Genomic DNA, 21,430 nt, shown 5'->3' with positions numbered 1-21,430 from the left:
ATATGGCATGTGGCATAGAATAGATTTTTAATCATGGCTCTAAATATTCATTTTTCTTAGTTATTGTGATAAAACCATGTTTTGTTTATTAAAATATATTATTTTGGAAGTATACCATTGGGTTTGAATTTGGCGATGATGATTTTCATGGTTGACCTTAAGAGTAAAGGATCAACAACTGTATTTTTTAAGGAAAAGGTAAATAAGAATATATGAAACAGTTTATAATCAGACAAGTACTATAAATTTTTAATATTATTAATTATAGGGTTACTACTAATAATTACTATTTAATAAGTGCCAGCCACTAAATGTATGAGCTTTATATTTAATAACTCATTTAATCCTCCCTACAATTCCCCTTTGAGCAATGTTTTATTGTTTCCATTTTACAGATAATTAAATTGAGCTTAGAAAGGTTATGGACCTTACTTATCTGTGAATTCATATGAAAGGATTACATTGTTAATGGCAAGTGCCGTACAAATGAATGTTATTAATATTGATAATAATTATGAGTTAGGTGCAATCTTAATAACATTTTCTAAGTTAGTAAACATATCACATTAAGAATTCACTTTTTAACTACCAAAAATAGTATTTTACTACTGGAAATATATTTCAAAAGGTAAATATAAGAAACATCCTATTCATTACACAAATACAGTTCTACTCTGTTATAATAAATGATACATAAAACTGAAAATGTTTGCTACTCCTGTTGATGTCTTGAATACTCACCATTATTTCTGGGATATTATTACTTGTGTTTGTGGAAATTTCTCCAGTAAGAATATTCTTAGATTATAAACTTGCAGGTGCTACGCATCTTCCTAGAATTCCCATTAACTGTTGTCATATTTTAACAGCAAAAGACCCAAAACCATATCCATAGATGAAAATATGGAACCAAGTCCTACAGGAGACTTTTATCCCTCTCCGAATTCACCAGCTGCTGGAAGTCGAACATGGCACGAAAGAGATCAAGGTGAGTAAAAAGGAGTTGCCTCTAGGGACGGTGGAGGAAAATGTCAGCTCCTTCCATAAGTTTCATTTAGTCAAAATTTCATAATTGAATCAATATGGGTTATATTTCTTCATGAAATGATTGCAGTACAATTATTTTTAAGGTCATGTACTGATCAAATGTTATTGAAGTTACAAAATTCCCATATATTTATTTGTTTCTTGAAATTGAACTTTTTTCTTTTTTTTTTAGAATAATCTTTTAGAAACCTCAGTATGTGTGTGACTGATGATGGTGTGGCCATATTAGTTGGTTGGATTATAGCAGACATAAATTCTAATTCAGTCAGATCAGTTTGTTCCTCTTAATATGGGGTATTTTAAGGTGGAGCCAAACTTTAAGCGGTTCTCAGGTGCCAGTTACTGAAAGTTCTCGTTTAAAGGAAACCATGCTTTCTTTTGGAAGTAGGTACAACGTGAACAATAAATATAAGTGTGATGTTAGACACTTGGTGTCTGAATCAATCTAGTTATTTCTTCTAGATGAAACTATAACCTAACTCTAGGGCAGCTCTAGGAAAAAATATAAATATCAGAAATAGGTATTCTTTGACTCTCTACATTCATACTTTGCTCTTTTTCTTTCTTAAAGTCTACTGGGTTAAATATATTTCATCAGGTATACTCATGCCTTTTTGCCACGGTTAGAGGGAGATTATTAAACATGGAAACAAAGATTAGCTAACAGTCTTTGTTGGTATGTGTGCAAAAATGACTTATAGAGCAGAACAAAGTGTATTTGAAAATTGTCTTTAAAATTCTCCATTTAATTAAAAATGTAAAAAAAAAAAAAAGTGGTTTTCAGTCCATAACTTGGGCGAGTGTATCTGAGGATTGAGGAGTTGCATGTCCAGTAATCTCAGGAAACCAAATAGCCCTGAAGCTTAGCAGTTAAAGCCAAAATTCAGGATTCCCTTTCTGCTGCTCCATGTTTTTCTACTGAGTGCCATAGGATTTAAAGAATGGTGAAATAGTCTTCACAGAGGAATTGACATTGAGTCAGGTGGAGCCGGGTGGGTCTCCTTTAGCATGCTGAGATTTTAACTAAAAAAGCAGGGGGCAGGGTGGATGAAGACAAAAGCACAGGCAAGCACTGAGGTGGGGAAGTGAGTTTCCGAATGGCCGTGTGTGTGCCCTGTGGCTGGAGGCTGTTTGTGTGAATGGAAATAATGGGCCGTCATTTTAAGGAAGGATTTGAAAATCAGCTGAAGAGTTTGGGCTCAGAGATCCTACCCCACCTCCCCAGTCTATTCTGTAGACAGAACCATCTTTTAAAACATAACGTCATATCACTCCCCTGCTGCAGTTACGTCCTGCTTCTCTTAGGAGAGAAGCAGGATTCCCTCACACGATTCACAGATCTTCTTGGTCCTCTGGCCTCTGACCACTGCTCCAGTCTCAGCGGGGGCTGTCTGCTTCCTTCTCGCACTCGAGCCTGCTGCTTTGTTTAGATTTGGAAGTGTAACACCCAAGACCTTCATATAAGCCATGCCCTCTGGAACGCTCCTCTTCTGACTCTTCATCTGGCAAATTCTTGGTCATTTTTCATGTCCCAGCCTAAATTGAGGAATTTCAGTTTGAAACCTAGTATTGTTCCCTCACTGTACTCGTAGTATGTTGTTCCGTATTTGCTTATGGGATTAATTGTCTGAATCTGTCTGCATTGTGAGGACAGAGACTTTATCTGTTTTGGCTACTGTGTATTCAGAGCCTAGGAACCCTGTGCAACACTTGGGGCTCAGCAGAGGCAAATAGATGTTTGTTGGCTACGTGGACCACCGATAGGCGAAACACCAGTCTCATTAGCAAAGGCCAGAAATAACAGGGCCTTCATCAGACTTGCAGAAGTAAGAATAAAAGCAAAACCCTCAACCCTTTATATTTTATTACTTGTTTTGCTGACATTGTCAGCTTTTTCTAAACAAAGCCATATTTTCCTCATCAGAAAATTGTTCTGGAAAAGATTCTAATGGTAATAACAATAACATTGTGAATGTGTGGCAGTGAATGTGTTGTGCAGAAGTGTAGGTGTTCTTTATTACAGACAGTGTCACTCTGTAAGAGTTGCTTCCTCTTTCAGCCTGTTGAATAAAGCCAATTTCAAATCATATTGTAAAACATTTTTGAAAAGTAGAAGGGAAACTGTCATTCTTTCTCTTTGTAAAATCATTGTATTGTCTTGGTGATTTTCTTTTGTCAAGATGACTAGAAATATTGGAGAAGTCTGTAAAGGCATATTATATTAAGAGTAAGGAAGAATGATTCATTTTCACACGTGCTTCAAAAAAATGTGTGTCACTTTAATTCTGAGACCCTGAAGATTTTGTAATGTGCACAATAAGCCACTGTGGGAAGAAGACATCAACTGTAATGAAAACATGAGGGCAGGATAGTACTATCTTTATAAATTTCCTAAACCAAATGCAGTCCTTTTGTTCGGTGAAAATTGCTTTCTTCAGATTTGCAAAATAAAATGCCTCATGGTTGTTCTTGTCCATCTTCACATGTTCTTTAGTCACACTTGCCTGTCGTCTTGCAGGGAGTATTCTAAAGGGCATATTGAGTACCACTTGAAATTGTAATGGCTTTAGTACATGTCTAAAAACCCTATACTAATTAGTATTCAGTGACTACTTACTGGTCGCTTAAAATATACTTGTGTTTATAATTGGCAGAAATGTTTAAAATTTACTGTTAATTATTTCCTGCATCTGCCTCATTCTGTTCAATTTTGCACTAAAATCTACACTTGCCATAGTCCTTAACAAAAGTGAGTGAACTGTGTGAATCAAAGATAGTAAAATTATGGACAGTATGTGTCATTCTACCTTTCCTTATAATCTGAACCACGAACCTAAACCTTTGAGATTTATTCCAGGTAGATAAAAATAAAGGATATAGTGTAACTAAATGATTATCCTCATTTCATTTTAAAGAGTTAGGCAGAACGTTATAAGATCTAAATTCATGCAATGAGAAATGGTCCTGTAATTTTAACAAGCTAATGAAAAGTGTTTTTATTTTAGCATATTACAAAGTTATATTTTTTGTCTTCCAGAATGCAAAAAAGTTACATTTCATAAAATCATTGTAATTTTTAGTTTTGTAGAATATAGAACATTTTAAAACTGAACAGTGCTTAATAGTGTTAAACATTTTGTAGGAAACTTTATAATTTGCTTAATTTTCTTCTGATAAATAGTGCAGAAATTAAATTTGCTAGCATCTATATTTAGAGAAGGCAATGGCAACCCACTCCAGTACTCTTGCCTGGAAAATCCCATGAACGGAGGAGCCTGGTAGGCTGCAGTCCATGGGGTCGCTAAGAGTCGGACACAACTGAGTGACTTCACTTTCACTTTTCCCTTTCATGCATTGGAGAAGGAAATGGCAACCCACTCCAGTGTTCTTGCCTGGAGAATCCCAGGGACGGGGGAGCCTGATGGGCTGCCGTCTGTGGGGTCACAAAGAGTCAGACACGACTGAAGCGACTTAGCAGCAGCAGCAGCATCTATATTAGAGAATATTTATGTTTTAGCTTTGTATTCTTTTATATATAAAGGAAGAAAAAAGAAAACTGGGGCAGTAACAAAGGGATGTACAGCTGCTCTTACACTGTTTTCCTATATTCTAGAATATTTTTTTCTTGCTTGGTTTCTGTTTTGAATTTCCTAGTCTTAAACTGTGTGACTGCTTTTACCGCTATTGACAAGTTAGTTTCTTGAATACTGCTTTTCATCATTTTAGATTTTAATAGTTAAATTAATTGAACTGGGTCAGTGTATCAATTTGCTTGTTGAAAGTTTCTTTTATTATTCTAATAGTTAACCTCACAAAATATTCCATCCGAGAACTTGTGTACCTGAAATTTCTTCCACCTGAGCCAACTCATAGACTAAATTCCTTGTTGATATAATTCCCTTGAAATCATTAAACTAGTCCTTTGTAACTTATGATGTAATAGGAAAAATAGAGACAGGTCTGAGTTTTTCCTCTAATTTAAGTTGCTTTCTTGGGACTCAAGCTTGTAGTATTTTCAAGGCCAGAAATTTAACAGACTAAAAATTTTACCTAAGATTACTAGTTGTTCAAATACTTATCAGACTGAGAAGCTGTTAAATTTTCCATTTATAAAGCCCAGCTATATATTACAAATACTTTTACTATATCACTAAATGTCTATTAAATAGTGTTTTAGGAGTTTTATATTCAGGCTTAGATGAATCAGCGGTTTATTAGAATCGTAGAAGCAGATAAATAATTTTTTATTATTTATAATTATTTATTTTTATTATTTATGAAAAATATGCTTCACAGAGAATAATGTAAATCAGATTATGAAGAAGCTGTCTGCATGACCATCTTACTTTTGATCATTATGAGAAATAAATCTTACACAAAAATCAATAAATTGGTATATTGGCAAAAACTAGCACTACTTAGAGGTATATTGGTATGTAATCACAATTTTAAGAGCAGTTTAAAAATTTATACTGGACTCTCAGTCAGTCAGTCTTTAGGCGTAGTGGTCTACTTGTTGTAGGTACTAGAAAAAAACACTGCTTAAAAAAGTTACAGTTCTGTCATACAAATAAGTCTCTTCAGCTAGGTTTTTTGAAGTTGTAATATATTTCCAAACCCTAGAGATTTATTTGTGATAAATTTGCAAAGGTTCTGTTTAGTAATAGAGTCTTATATGTTGTGCTCAATTTCAATTTGCATTTTATAGAGTTCTATAAGGATATGGTATTAAATATCCAATGAATTAAGCCAACGGCCTCAAGGGAACACTCAGGGCTAAAGAGTAATAATGCCAGCTTAGTATCATGCATTTAATCAAGTACAGGAAATAAATAACAGTCAGTAGAATGTGGTGACACCGATAGAACCAGAATCAGAGACTAGCCTTTCTTAATTCAAGTTTAAAGAATGTTAATATATCTCCTAGATATAAGAACATTCAACTAAGATTGGAAAATTTTATTTATACAAAACTTTAAACTTTCTTATTCATAAATCATTTTGTAGAATATTTAATATGCTACTGTCTGCTGTGAATATGAATATCTCTGAGTGGATATTGACAGAATATGTTTATTAAGTTTGTGACCTTAGAACCCTTTTTCTCACCATCTAAGAATCTATAGGGAGAATCCATCATACATTCAAAACTTTAAAAAACAGTGCTCTAGCCCAAACTACAGTCTGACAAATGATAAACTCTCAAGTTTCTAACTGTAGAAGTAGGTGAATGAGCAGCTTTCACAAATAGTTGAATAACTACTAACATTTAGTGATGTCCTAGAAAAATGCAAGGAAACAGCTTAATAATCTCCTGAATGTTTAAGTTTGCTTTGGGGGCCAGATAGAACAGCAACAATTCCTTACATCCCTAGAGTTTGTATCACAAGGATTAAATATGAAATGTTCAAATATCAGATTTTGAATTAAAATCAAAGATACAAGTGATCTTGAGGGATACATGTTGTTTAAGCACAATTTTAAAGCGTTTTTTTCATTGTTGTTGTTCAGCTTATTATTAAAAAAAATACTGAAAATCAAGAACTTATAGTTCTTATAGAACTTGCAGTGAATCTCCATATATCATCATGTTATTAGAAGGCAAACCCTGGCGATGCCTTCATCACAGTCTTTTTCATCTTCTTCAACCACAAAACCAGTACAATATTGTAAAGTTTAAAAATAAAATTTAAAAAAAAATAAAAAAAATCTAATTATAAATTAAGTCATATAATTACACAATTGATTAATATACTGATAATAAAGATCCTCTTTAGAGAACTAAAGTAAAAAAAGAAAAAAGAAAAATCGCATTATGAATATCTTTCAAACAGAAAGGAAAACAGTACGTTGTTGGTGAGGCTTGCATCAGAATCCTTATACTGACTACTACTTGACAGATGTGTGTGCTCTTTTGACGTGTTTTGGATGGAGCACAACCTGTGTACATGTTAGAAGAGACAATACTACTTATAAGTGGGAAGTGATACTCAACTTCTGTTCTCTGGAGCCTTAATAATTTGAAAATACAGCATTTTGCAGAAAAGCCACCATGGATAATTGGTTTGAAAAAAATAACTTGCTGTGTGTGATGCTGCGCCTCTAGATTGGGGGAACACAGCCTAAATTAGGGGTGTGGAAAACCCATGGGATACAGTGTGCTTCATGTTCATAGAGTGCCCTAAAAAGTTTCTTGAAATGGAAAAAGGTTTTATTTCAAATCCATTATGCACTGATTTCCTATTTAAGTTTATTTTGAAGTAGCTTGGAAACCCCGTTTCTTTTGTTATTATGATACCAATATCATATACAATAGGAAGTTGATTTTTCAGACATAAGAACACGGATTATTAGAAGCCTTAGTGAAAGTCACTCAGTCCTGTCCAACTCTTTGTGACTCCATAGACTGTATCAGTTCAGTTCAGTTCAGTCACTCAGTTGTGTCCACCTATTTGCGACCCCATGGACTGCAGCACTCCAGGCCTCTCTGTCCATCACCAACTCCCGGAGCTTACTCAAACTCATATCCATTGAGTCAGTGATGCCATCCAACCATCTCATCTTCTGTCGTCCCCTTCTCCTCCTGCCTTCAATCCCAGCATCAGGGTCTTTTCAAATGAGTCAGTACTTTGCATCAGATGGCCAAAGTATCAGAGTTCCAGCTTCAGCATCAGTCCTTCCAATGAGTATTCAGGACTCATTTCCTTTAGGATTGACTGGTTTGATCTCCTTTAGTCCAGGAGACTCTCAAGAGTCTTCTACAGCACCACAGTTCAAAAGCATCAATTCTTTGCCGCTCAGCTTTCTTTATAGTCCAACTCTCACATCCATACGTAACTACTGGAAAAACCATAGCTTTGACTAGATGGACCTTTGTTGGCAAAGTAATGTCTCTGCTTTTTAATATGCTATCTCGGTTGGTCATAATTTTCTTCCCAGGAGCAAGCGTCTTTCAATTTCATGGCTTCAGTCACCATCTGCAGTGATTTTGGAGCAAAAATAGAGTCTGACACTGTTTCTATTGTTTGCCTACCTATTTGCCATGAAGTGATGGGACCAGATGCCATGATCTTCGTTTTCTGAATGTTGAGCTTTAATCCAACGTTTTCACTCTCCTCTTTCACTTTCATCAAGAAGCTTTTTAGTTCTTCTTCACTTTCTGCCATAAGGGTGGTGTCATCTGCATATCTGAGGTTATTGATATTTCTCCTGGCAATCTTGATTCCAGCTTGTGCTTCAGCAAGCCCGGCATTTCTCATGATGTACTCTGCACATAAGTTAAATAAGCAGGGTGACAATATACAGCCTTGATGTACTCCTTTCCCGATTTGGAACCAGTCTGTTGTTCCATGTCCAGTTCTAACTGTTGCTTCCTGACCTGCATACAGATTTCTCAGGAGGCAAGTCAGGTGGTCCGGTATTCCCATCTCTTTCAGAATTTTCCACAGTTTGTTGTGATGCACACAGTCAGAGGCTTTGGCATAGTCAATAAAGCAGAAGTAGATATTTTTCTGGAACTCTCTTGCTTTTTCAATGATTCAATGAATGTTGGCAATTTGATCTCTGATTCCTCTGCCTTTTGTAAATCCTGCTTGAACATCTGGAAGTTCATGGTTCATGTATTGTTGAAGCCTGGCTTGGAGAATTTTGAGCATTTCTTTGCTAGCGTGTGAGATGAGTGCAAGTGAGCAGTTGTTGGCTCGTTCTTTGGCATTGCCTTTCTTTGGGATTGGAATGAAAACTGACCTTTTCCAGTCCTGTGGCCACTGCTGAGTTTTCCAGATTTGCTGGCATATTGAGTGTAGCAGTTTCATAGCATCATCTTTTAGGATTTGAAATAGCTCAACTGGAATTCCGTGACTTCCACTAGCTTTGTTCATAGTGATGCTTCCTAAGGCCCACTTGACTTTGCATTCCAAGATGTCTGACTCTAGGTGAGTGATCACACCATTGTGGTTATCTGGGTCAGTAAGATCTTTTTTGTACAGTTCTTCTGTGTATTCTTGCCACCTCTTCTTAATATTTTCTACTTCCATTAGGTCCATATCATTTCTGTCCTTTATTGAGCCCATCTTTGTGTGAAATGTTCCCTTGGTATCTCTGATTTTCTTGAAGAGATCTCTAGTCTTTCAATTCTATTGTTTTCCTCTATTTCTTTGCACTGATCACTGAGGAAGGCTTTCTTGTCTCTCCTTGCTGTTCTTAGAAACTCTGCATTCACATGGGTGTATCTTTCCTTTTCTCCTAAATAGTCTATGGAATTCTCCAGACCAGAATACTGGAGTGGGTAGGCTTTCCCTTCTCCAGGGGATCTTCCAAACCCATGGATCGAACCCAGATCTCCCACATTGCAGAATGCTTCTTTACCTTGAAACTCCTTATTTACAGGTAAGCAACCCAGGCTTCCTGGGTGGCTCAGTGGTAAACAATCCGCCTGCCAATGCAGGAGACACGGGTTTGATCCCTGGATCAGGAAGATTCCTTAGAGAAGGAAATGGTAACCCACACCAGTATTCTTGCCTGGGAAATCCCATGGACAGAGGAGCCTGGTGGGCTACTGGGGTCACAAAGAATCAGAGACAGCTCATGCATTGGAGAAGGAAATGGCAACCCACTCCAGTGTTCTTGCCTGGAGAGTCCCAGGGACAGAGAAGCCTGGTGCGCTGCCGTCTCTGGGGTCACACAGAGTCGGACACGACTAAAGTGACGCAGCAGCAGCAGTAGTCACTGAGCACACACACCCCATTTAAGTATGAGAGGCTGTCTCTTCTAGAGTGTCTAGATATTAAGACCAGAGCCTTAGTCTTCTTTTTCAAAGGCTATTTTTTTTTAAATTTTTCTGTTATCCTGCCACCCACCAAGGAATCGATATAACTTAACCTGTGTAGGGAGAAATGGACTAGGAGAATCTGAACACTGCTTAACATGTGTTGGCAGTTGGACAGTTCTTGTAGGGAGCTTCATGGAAGGTTCTGTTAAACCTTATAGAACTAGAATAAAAGTAGAGGTGAATTTATGAGTTTTTAGATTCTAGAAGAATTGTCAAAACAATTTTGAGGTGGTAAAATTTATATCTTCTTTTTTAAAAAACCTCTTACCCTTACACTTTGTGCCATGATAAAGTTTCTGAACTAGGGAAAAAAAAGGAGATTTGAGTGCTTTCAATGGATAAATGTGGAGGAGAGCTGGCTTGAATATTTAAGCATGCTATTTAAAGTTAAAAAAAAAACGTTTTGTTATAGAGAATGTCAAAAGCAGAAAGAATCTTAAAGTGAGCTTCCATGTACCGTTTTCAGCTTTAACTGTCATCAATATTTTGCCCATCTTGTTTCATTTAGTATCTCCCAGGTTTTTTTTTAGTATCTTAAAGTCAATCCCAGACTTTGTGTCATTTTACTTGTGAATACTTAAGTTTCTAATAGACAATTAATTCTGTTTTTAATACAACCCCCATATCATTATTAACTTAACAAATACAACAATAATTCCTTAATATGTACTATATTACTCATGTGTGAATTCCCCAGAATATCTTATAGGCTGTTTGTTTAAATGACGATCCAAAACAGTCCATGTACCATACTTGTAGTTTCAAACAGTCTTTAACCTATAATTGTTCTATTAACTATTTTTGTATTTATTCCCTTTTATATATCATTTATTTATTGAAGAAACCACATAAATTTAATTTTTCTGTTCAAAAATCACATATAAATGAGGAAAACCAGACCCTTCTGCCATTTGTGACTACCATTTATTGAGCATTTACTCCCTTTCAGGATTGAGCTAAGGCTTTAGATATATTTTTCTTTTCAATCCTCTTTAGAAACAAACATTTTTTTTCCACAGCTTGTTAAGCCCACTAGTACAGTGGTTAAGAAATCTGACATAGAAACACAGATCATAAATAGCAGAGGTAGAACGGAGCCCTTGTCTCTTCAGTTACTGAATCGATACTCATTATTACTATATATACTGCCTTCCAAAGAAGTCAGTCAGGAATGTTCATGGTTTTGCAGATTGGTTACCAAACCTATGTGACAGTTTTTCTTTTCCTTACACAAATGAGATTTCATTACAAAACAGACATAACGACAGAAGAATGTACAAACTTCAGGGATTCATGAATACAGTCCTTGGGCTGAACTCAGCTTAAGCGTCTCTTTTCCTTCTGATAATAAGATGTTGTTAATAAATAATCCTAAAGTCTAGAATGTCTTTAGTAGAGGTGTGTGATATGCATTCAGTTTGAAATGAGCTAGGTGTAACAAAATTTAAGAATTACATTTAATTGACCAGGAAATTGTAAACAGTGGTATGGCCTTAGACAAATCACTGAATGTCAGTAAACTGAGTTTTTTCATCTATGAGATGCCAAAGTTGGATACTAAGGTAACAGTGTGTTCTAATGTTCTGGATTTTAAATTAATTGAAGTCAGAGATTTTATAGATATTTAATATTTGAGTCTTTAAGCTTTCATTATCCTGAATCTTTTTGAAAACTCTGAAGGTTTTCAATTTCCTAAATTATTTTTTAGATGTTTGTTTTAAATATTCTTATTGAATAACATGATAATTGGCTCTGTAGGTGCTTGGAGGCATCATATGTTTTGCCTTATACCTGAGGAATGTGCAGTTCTTACAAATACATGCCTTGTCCTGCACCATTCTGGTACAACAAATGATTGAGAGAGACTGAGCTATTATAACAGAACCTTGTTATGGGATCAGTGTCTCCTACTTTGAAAATAAATGACTCAGCCAGACGGCAACATTTATTTTCTCTAAATGACTAGGGATGTAGCAATAGGAGACCATTATCCTGTGACAATATTCTGTTTCATTGACATTATCTCACAAATGTAATTGGTCCATTACTAAATAGAGGTTTTGTTACTGATCAATTTCTCGTGCTTTCTAAAACCATTAGGATAATAAATTTGCCATCATAGTAATTTCATTGACAGGATGTTCTTTTTTTCTTCATTTACATTTGTTAAAGGAAAAATATAGATTTAGATTGAACTTAAACACTACAATTTATAACAGTTTTGACTACTTTTCCATTAAGAGAAATGGAATATTTTGCAGAGTAATCATATTTACATTGAACTGCCAAAGTGACGACTTTATAATTTTCATGATATTTTTTTGTCTGCTATACTAAACCACATCAAATCACAGTTGTTCCTAAGCAATTAGTTTACTACCTCAGGTTAATGATTTTATTTGAAATAAGTTCCAAATCATTTCTAGGACTTTCCTGTAAATCCACTAAAGTAACACATCAGTAAAAGCAACCCTAACTATTACCAGCGTGTATAATAACACCATCAGTAACAACCTCAACCTTGAGATGTCTTACAGCATAAATGTTTCTAAATGCATGGCTTTTCCCCAAATGTTCTCTAAAAAGTCATCTGTAATCTTGTTAAATTAGAACTCTTCCAGTATCTCTCTGACTTTTACAGTTAAGGTTACGGTATTGATTTTATTTTATAGTCCATGGCTCTCAGATGCTTAACACTAATAAGCCTCTATAGCCAAGCAGTTCTCCCCAGAGGCATGGCGAATAACAGCTATTTACCTATGCCAATATTTAATAAGCATCTAAAATATACTCAAAATCTTGCATAATTGTTTGGTGTTTTTCCTCCTTGAAAATTAGATTTTCTGGCATTACTCAAGACACTTTATCCTTGTCTGTCTGTTAAAATGAAATTGCTTAATGGACAAAAGTATTTTTAAGTACTTTTAAAAATGAAGTTTTCACTTATTCAGTATGCACTCTTGTAGCATTGTTCCTCATTATTCAACACTTTTTTTTCTTTATGTATCAGGAAGGTGTTTGTGAGCTTCAAAGGGGTTTGAGCTTTAACTTGGCATTAGGTGTTGGTGAAGCTTGGAGACTTTTTTTTTTAATAGAGTTGTGATAAACAGAGACTTGTAGAAACATGCTGCTTACAGGCTTGGGTTGGAATATACTATATAGAGAGACTTAAATTATCACAAAAGTTTTCAGACTGCTCAAGGATACAGTATTATACACAAGTGTAGTTAAGATTATATAACTCAAATATTATAAAGTAAGAATTTTCATATATTTAACATGAAGATTACCATATTTTCTGTTTTCTCCTTTGAAAAAGAACTTATTTCTTAAAAAAAAAAAAAGGATTGACAAATCTAATTGAAGATGATATCTTATCTCCTCTTACTGTAGCTTGCTGATTTTCCAAAGTTATTTTAGAGTGTGGCAATATATACATATATATATATATATATATATGAGATAATTAACATGGCAGCTAATTGTTTTTTGAATCATCTGGCATCATCATCAAACTACTGCAGGGAGATTAAGTCCCTAGGTTTTGTCATAACATTCAGAGCTTTTGTTAACTTGGATTGTGTGGGAAGGACTTATTCATATTTGCCACCAAATCACAAAATTTTACATTTAGAAGAGTCCTTAGAAACAGATATTCAGATATTTCTTTTCACTTGCATTCTCAAAATTCATTATTTCACCTTTAGTCAAGTAGATTACAAATGTTATATTGAAGCATTTCATTTTGCATTTTTGCAACATCTAATACCTAAGACCAATGAGGCATTTCCTTCTTACAGTGTAGTGTTTGGCACACTATCAATATCTGATATTGTCCACCCATCCTTGAGAACTATTTAAAATATTCTATGGAGCTACAGGCAGTATTTTTCTCCAAATATGTATTTTACCATTTTTGTTATAAAAGTAAAAATTATTTGTGGAAGATTTGAAAAACAAACTGTCAATTATAAAAAATAAAATAAAAATCACCTATAATTCTATCATGTATAGATAACTCATGTTAATGTTTGGACATATGCTAGTCTGTTTTCTATATATATATATTTTTTATGGATATCCTATATATTCTATTTCAAGTAAATTTTTTGCACTAAATTAGGCTTGTATATGCTGTTTTATAAATTGTTTTCTTTCTTTTTTTTTTTTTTTGGTCTTTTATTTATAATATAATAGCTTGTTACCATGTCATTCAGGCTTCCCCAGTGGCTCAGCACTAAAGAATCCAGTTGCAATGCAGGAGACTCAGGAGACCTTGGTTCAGTCCGGGTTGGGAAGATCCCCTGGAGAAGGGCATGGCAACCCACTCCAGTATTCTTGCCTGGAGAATCCCATGGACTGAGGAGCCTGGAGGGCTACAGTCCATAGGGTCACAAAAAGTCAAACATGACTGAAGCGACTGAGCATGCACTCACGCCATGTCATTCAGTTTCCACTGCATAATGACCACAGCGTATGTTACCCTTTGGCTATACTATTCAGTTTTAAAGGTCTATTTTGCTCATGAATATTTAGAGAGTTTCCAACTTTCTATATAATTAATAAAGATACAGTAAAAATCATTGCATACAAATCTTTGTACTTAAGTCTCATCATTTTGTTCCTGTCTGGCTCTCTTCAGTGGCCCTATACCTAGTACACTCCCTGGCATTAAGTCACCAAATATAATAGATAGATGCTCAATGAAATGTACTCTTACTGTAGAATTCCTGAGTTAAATATTATGTCCATTTCTAAGGCTTTTGATAAATACTGGCACAGAGTCTGGAAAGATCTTATCAATTTACATTCTCACTAGCAGTGCCTGAGTAGTTTGTTTAACTCCACTGTCATATCCATACTATTTAGACAGAGCACAGGGCTCTATGAGCAATTTTGGAGCATGTCCTCTGACATGTATTTAAAGAACAGTGAATCAATGCCTTATGAGTCTACTCATGCACCTCTTTTTTTTTCTCATTTATCTTCCTTTTAAGCCGTTGGGCATCCAATTATATCTTTGCTTCCTGGGACCCAGGAGAGCCCCCACCCCATTTCTTTGTGGAGGAAACAGGGAAATGTAGAGGGTACCTAGTGGAATGTGCACAACCTTCGAGTACAGACACCTACGTATTCTCTCTCCTTGTCCTCCAGACACGCTCCCTCTGGGTACTTCCCCACATCTTTACATGATCTACAGGTAAAACAGGAAAGTAAGGGTCAGTATGCTTCCCCCAGGGAAATAATAGAAATAAATACATCAGAGCTCTGGGCTTGGTAATTTCAGTGTTTTACATAACGCTTTTTCAGTTATAAGTAACTTCTCCTCTAAGCTTTCCTCTCTTCCCCATGATTTACCCCCAGGCAGAAACAGAGAAAGAGAAACCCTGGTCTCTTTAGAGCTTAGTTGGCAGAGGCATCTTTCCTACCTTCTCCCCGTCCTCTGGGCACAGGGCCCAGGCTGTTTCCTTGTCTTGGGACTGACTCTAGATTTATGGCCTGAAGTAAAAGCATCAGATTTCCAGCTCCTGAACCCGTCCCACACACCAGATTTAGTGGCCTCTCATTTATTATCTCATGTATTATAAATAGCGTTATTATTTTATACAGATGGGTCATTTCTTTTTCATGTTGTCACCCAGCTTTCACCCCACCATTTTAATGGGAAGCAGGAATTCCCCAGTTTAGCTCACATTCATATTTCACTCCATTTTGTGTTGTTAGACAGACCCTCAGTGTTGAACGTGTTGACCACCTCTGCCTTCTTCCAACAAGGAGTTTGGTCTCTGAAGAGATTTTCTATATCTAGAGTTTGTGTAAATTTTTAAAGCTTCTTAAAACTCTAGAAAGTCTAAAACCTGTAAAAAAAAATAAAGGAACCTGGGAAACTATGAGAGGTATTAAGTTAGGAAGACTTGTCAAGATAATACAATTTTATCAAATCCCAGTCACTGGACTCCCTAAGCTAAGTTTTCCCACAAATGCACTTTTCTTCTTTGATCTGTGTCATGCTTATTCCAAAGGGGCAAAGTTTCATTGCACCTTGAGCTTTCCTCTGCAAAAGAAAAAAAAAAATCCTGTAACATCTGCTCAGAAGCTTGATAATGTGTAAAATAGAGACATTTTAAACAATGATTATAGCTATTTAAGCACCTAGTAATAAAATATACCTTAATATTAAATACTGGAAAATAACAGATGTTAGCAAAAGGTGATTTGTATCTAGAGGATTCTTTTAGACTTGTTTACAAGTGTAGCAGATAAATGAGAAAGACAACTTACTAAGATATAAAAGGATTGGAATTTTAATAGATTTTGAGGCAATTTACTTCTTTGTTAACTAAATAAAATATGTTTTTCTAAATCATAGCAATGGCACAGTTAATATATTTTAATTTAGTGTTATGCTATGCTTGAAAAGAACAGCTTCATAGGCATTCAAGAATTCGTGTGTGATCTTACATAATTGACTTCAAATAGTTGTAAACCTGTAAACCGTGTCATACAGAGAAGAAGAATAGGATTTTTTTAAAAAAAGAAAATGACACGGTTTCTTGTAGGTGATAGAAATTAGATTTGTAACATTCACCTACTGAAGCATATGGGAAAAGATAACATATTGCTCTCCTGTATGTGAAGAAGGAGCAGGTGTCCCAGACAGGCGTGTGTTAAGGTGGCTGTTTGAGCTTGCCCTAGATCACTAGTTGACTTCAGTGAAGTTCTGCTAACAGGTGGCTAACTGATTGGAGTGTCATGTGACATTTATCCTGGGAGCGACTTGGATGACAGGCTGCTACAGACTGAGGAAGGGGTCTTTGCTTTGATGAAGAAATTGCCAAAACTCATGTCTCATTAGTGTTTCCTAAGGTTCTTTGGAAGTGAACAACAGTTTAATTAAGGGCTGACGTAAACACGTTTCTGCACACTTTCCCTGCAGCATTTTATCACATTAGAATTGATCAAAATTGTTGCCTTGGGCTGACTTGAACAGATATACATCTGGGGCGCCATTTGTGCAAGCTGCCGACGAGGCAAGTACATACGCTGTGTTTCACAGCAACGCTCTTCCTTTGTAGACGAAATTACCTTGTGAGATGAGTTGATCTAGCCACTTTATTTGCTTATACCTTTATCTCTTTGAAGTGATACTGTGAAATGAATGACACATCAGGGTTTAGGATGTATGTATGTCAGAGTGCCAGCAATATTATAGTATGGCTAGTAAAATTTATGTGATAACATGCTTTTGCAAAATATTTATTTAAAGGTATGCTTAAGTCTAAATGAACCAACTTACAGAAGTATTCGCCGTGAACCTTTTCTTACATGGTAACCTTTTATTCATTTAACTACACAATTGGTTTCTAAAGCCATAGCTAATTGTCCAATTATAAATGTAAACGTGGGTGTGGACACTGAAGATGAACACCGTCAATGTGAACCTCCTTTAAAAAGCAACAGACTCCTAGCTTTTTGCCATTTAGAAGAATCCTTTCTATAGCCCAATATTATCACACTTGGAATTATTTAATAGATTTCTATAGTTGATGTCTGTCTTCTGTGCTGAACTGTGTCACCAGCACAAGGAACAAGTGGTCTTAACATCTTGAACTTTATGCCTTGCACTTTTCTTACACTTCTTAGAAGCTCAGTGACTGATTTGGTTCTTTCTGTTCACTTTACATTCAGTTCTTTCTCATCTGGTGGTGTCTATCCCCTCATGATACATTTTAAGACCGACTGTGGTTATTTCACTCATCCTACACTACTGGTTATCGTTTGACCAGATAGCTTCTTTCACATGCAAGAGATTGTAAAATAAACTGCCTAGACACAATGTCTGCTCTATCTCTTCTTCCTTCTTTTGAGTAGCATGATCTATCCTCCACGTTTTTTGTGCCCTTGATAAATCATCTTCTATAGGTAGTAAGACATTAGTCAACTTTTTACAAAATGAACGTGTGTGTGTGTTTGCGTGTGTATATATATACACACACAGAGATGCATACAGATGCATGCTATGGATGTAACAAGTACAAAATAATAATATAATAACAATAACAAAATAATAATGAAATAATGATCAAGTAATATAAGAAACAATCAAAAGATCATTAGGAAATCTAGACCTCCAAAGTTCTTTAGGAGGGATTACTTAAAAAGAAAATAAGTCAAGTTGGTTCAGTGGATAAAATATTGTTCTGTAAATGGCATAAGAAGACAGAACGACCTAATTTCCTAGCCTGAGGGACTATCATATGCTAGAAAAGGCGCTGAGTTAGAAATACATCCCCCGTGGCCTTTTTCACTTCCAAGACACCATAAACAAAGTAGCCTAGCTAAAGTTTAATAGAATGATAAGGAAATATTTATGTAAAAATGTGGTACCATGCTAGATCTTAAAATGAAGAAGATACCATTTGAAGAAGATGATTCCAACTACTCTTTTTATAAAGAACCACAATGAGGAATATTTAAGAATGAGTATAGAAAGGAAATTCTTGTTTAACCCAATACCAATCAAATGGGCCAAATTGTGGAAGAGAAAAAAATAAGAGTTTTGGAAAGATTTCCCTTCTGAAATCAATTCATTTCTATAGTGCTGCTTTCCAGATCACATTTAAATTTCTTTGTCTGGTTTCAAGCCTTCATAGTCCTTTGCTTCCCTTGCATCTGCTACCAGCAGCTCCAGCCTCCTTCTCACCAGAAGAAAAACCGATAAACTTTTTTTATCATCTTGCTTTCTCTTCAACTTCTTTATTTCATGTATTATTCAACATATGCATTAATATGTATGTATTGTTATTCAACTTATTACATATTTACATATTATTCAGTTTTATTATTATTCACTTTATTTTCAACATAATCTTTTTATGTATGATTCTTCCTGCTTGAGGGACATTAGATTGTGAAAAGCTTGACATTTGTTTTTCTCCACAGAAAGGTCACTTAAGAACATCTTTCCTATGTATCTATTCCTCAAACATTTTTTTTTCTGTAGAATATGAGAGCACTAAACATGGAAATGATATCATTTTTCAGTTTGGCATGAGGTCTGTCGGACTGCAGACATTAAAATAAAATTAAAATAATCTGAGTTTGATTCATGCTTAAAATGTAATAGCTAGTGACTCTACTTCTCCCAGATAATTGACCTTTATTTTTATTCTCTCTTCAGGCCAGAGAGGTTTTTTTCTCCTTTGTAAAATAGGGGGGGCTCATTTTATGTCACCTTAAGTATAGTGCATTCTACATGCTGTACACCAATATATTTTTATTGACTCAGTTCAGTTCAGTTAAGTCGCTCAGTTGTGTCCGACTCTTTGCGACCCCATAAATTGTGGCACACCAGGCCTTGCTGTCCATCACCAACTCCCGGAGTTCACTCAAACTCATGTCCATCAAGTCGGTGATGCCATCCAGCCATCTCATCCTCTGTCGTCCCCTTCTCCTCCTGCCCCCCATCCTTCCCAGCATCAGAGTCTTTTCCAATGAGTCAACTCTTCGCATGAGATGGCCAAAGTACTGGAGTTTCATCAGTCCTTCCAATGAATACCCAGGACTGGTCTCCTTTAGGATGGACTGGTTGGATCTCCTTGCAGTCCAAGGGACCCTCAAGAGTCTTCTCCAACACCAGAGTTCAAAACCATCAATTCTTCGGTGCTCAGCTTTCTTCACAGTCCAACTCTCACATCCATACATGACCCCTGGAAAAACCATAGCCTTGACTAGACGGACCTTTGTTGGCAAAGTAATGTCTCTGCTTTTTCATATGCTATCTAGGTTGGTCATAACTTTCCTTCCAAGGAGTAAGCGTCTTTTAATTTCATGGCTACAGTCACCATCTGCAGTGACTTTGGAGCCCCCAAAAAATAAAGTCTGACACTGTTTCCACTGTTTCCCCATCTATTTCCCATGAAGTGATGATGCCATGACCAGATGCCATGATCTTAGTTTTCTGAATGTTAAGCTTTAAGCCAACTTTTTCACTCTCCACTTTCACTTTCATCAAGAGGCTTTTTAGTTCCTCTTCACTTTCTGCTATAAGGGTGGTGTCATCTGCATCTGAGGTTATTGATATTCCTCCTGGCAATCTTGATTCCATCTTGTGCTTCTTCCAGCCCAGCGTTTCTCATGATGTACTCTACATATAAGTTAAACAAGCAGGGTGACAATATACAGCCTTGGCGTACTCCTTTTCCTATTTGGAACCAGTCTGTTGTTCCATGTCCAGTTCTAACTGTTGTTTCCTGATCTGCATATAGGTTTCTCAAGAGGCAGGTCAGGTGGTCTGGGATTCCCATCTCTTTCAGAATTTTCCACAGTTTACTGTGATCCACACAGTCAGAGGCTTTGGCATAGTCAATAAAGCAGAAATAGATGTTTTTCTGAAACTCTTTTGCTTTTTCAGTGATCCAGCGGATGTTGGCAGTTTCATCTCTGGTTCCTCTGCCTTTTCTAAAACCAGCTTGAACATCTGGAAGTTCACGGTTCACGTATTGCTGAAGCCTGGCTTAGAGAATTTTGAGCATTACTTTACTAGCGTGTGAGATGATTAATGAGCCCAATTGATCTCATAGTGGCAAAACAAAGGCAGTTAAGGCTATTTTCTAATACTACCAGTCTTTATCTGTTTCTAAAAAAAAATTGTTTCAGTAGAGACAGTGGACCTTCACATTCTTATTTTTCCTTAAGGTAATTTTGTTGTTTAAAAAAGATGGCAGTTTGTGGTCCCTTTTACAATTTGAAGAGCGAATTTTATTATTTCTGTAGTGCTGGCCTCTATAATTCCTCTGTGTATTTTGAACATGAAGGTATCATTATTCAGTATATGCCTAAAGAAAACTAGTAAAATAAATGGATCTATAATAATTACCCAGTAAAGCAAGTGTATCATTTTGACTAAGAAATTGCAAAGCCTTCATTTCTCAAAAATTACATAATCACCTATATTGTTGAACTTCTCTGTACAAACACCTCTGATTTATGGGCCCTTTATGAAAAGAGGCTCACATAAATTCACATGGGTTTAATGAAAATCCCAAAATAGTTATAGTAGTTGCAATAGCCTTGGTTGATCTTCTCCGGAAATGACATAACCAGAATGACACTCTATTCTGCTTCCCAAACTATGGTCATATTTAACTGCTTTTAAATGATGTACAGTACATGGTTTATTGCTTGTAGTATGGAGTCTTTAGAAACTCATTTACTCAGGTTAATTTTATTCAAAATTTATATTGAAGCACAATGTAAACTGTCAACAGAAACTTACGTTTCTTTTTCTAAGAGTTAATTTTAAATTAAGAATTTGGAATGGAAACTTATTACATCACCTATCAAGTGAGGGATGGAAAAAGCAGTTCTTTCTACCTATAATAATCTGTATGTTTGTGATTAACTTACAGCAGGCCAAAACGTATATTTGTGGTGTTGCCTTTCAAAATCACATAACTCTTAAGTGAAATCAACTATTATTTTTGGCATTTTTCAAGGTAACTTAGCTGAAATGAACTTCCTTTGTCTATTTTTTAAATAGTTTTAAAATTT

The 21,430-nt window shown here is 35.7% G+C and overlaps 1 protein-coding gene across 9 annotated transcripts in view; it reads left to right on the top strand.

The window, feature by feature from the left end:
- The window catches only part of NFIB (nuclear factor I B), a 257,368-nt gene that overhangs the window by 192,592 nt on the left and 43,346 nt on the right, over positions 1-21,430 (top strand). For all 9 annotated transcript variants that reach the window (XR_011465172.1, XM_005889569.3, XM_070375899.1 and 6 more), the window contains exon 6: positions 870-988. Coding sequence is in view for 8 of the 9 variants with exons in the window: in XM_005889569.3 (XP_005889631.2) it covers positions 870-988 (119 nt within the window). In the remaining variant the exon portion in view is untranslated. The remainder of the gene's footprint in view (positions 1-869; positions 989-21,430) is intronic.

The sequence above is a fragment of the Bos mutus genome, chromosome 8 (genome assembly GCF_027580195.1).
Source record: "Bos mutus isolate GX-2022 chromosome 8, NWIPB_WYAK_1.1, whole genome shotgun sequence".
In the NCBI taxonomy this organism is placed as follows: Eukaryota; Metazoa; Chordata; class Mammalia; order Artiodactyla; family Bovidae; genus Bos; species Bos mutus.
Note: the sequence above shows the minus strand (reverse complement) of the source record. Positions and strands in the feature narration are given on the sequence as shown.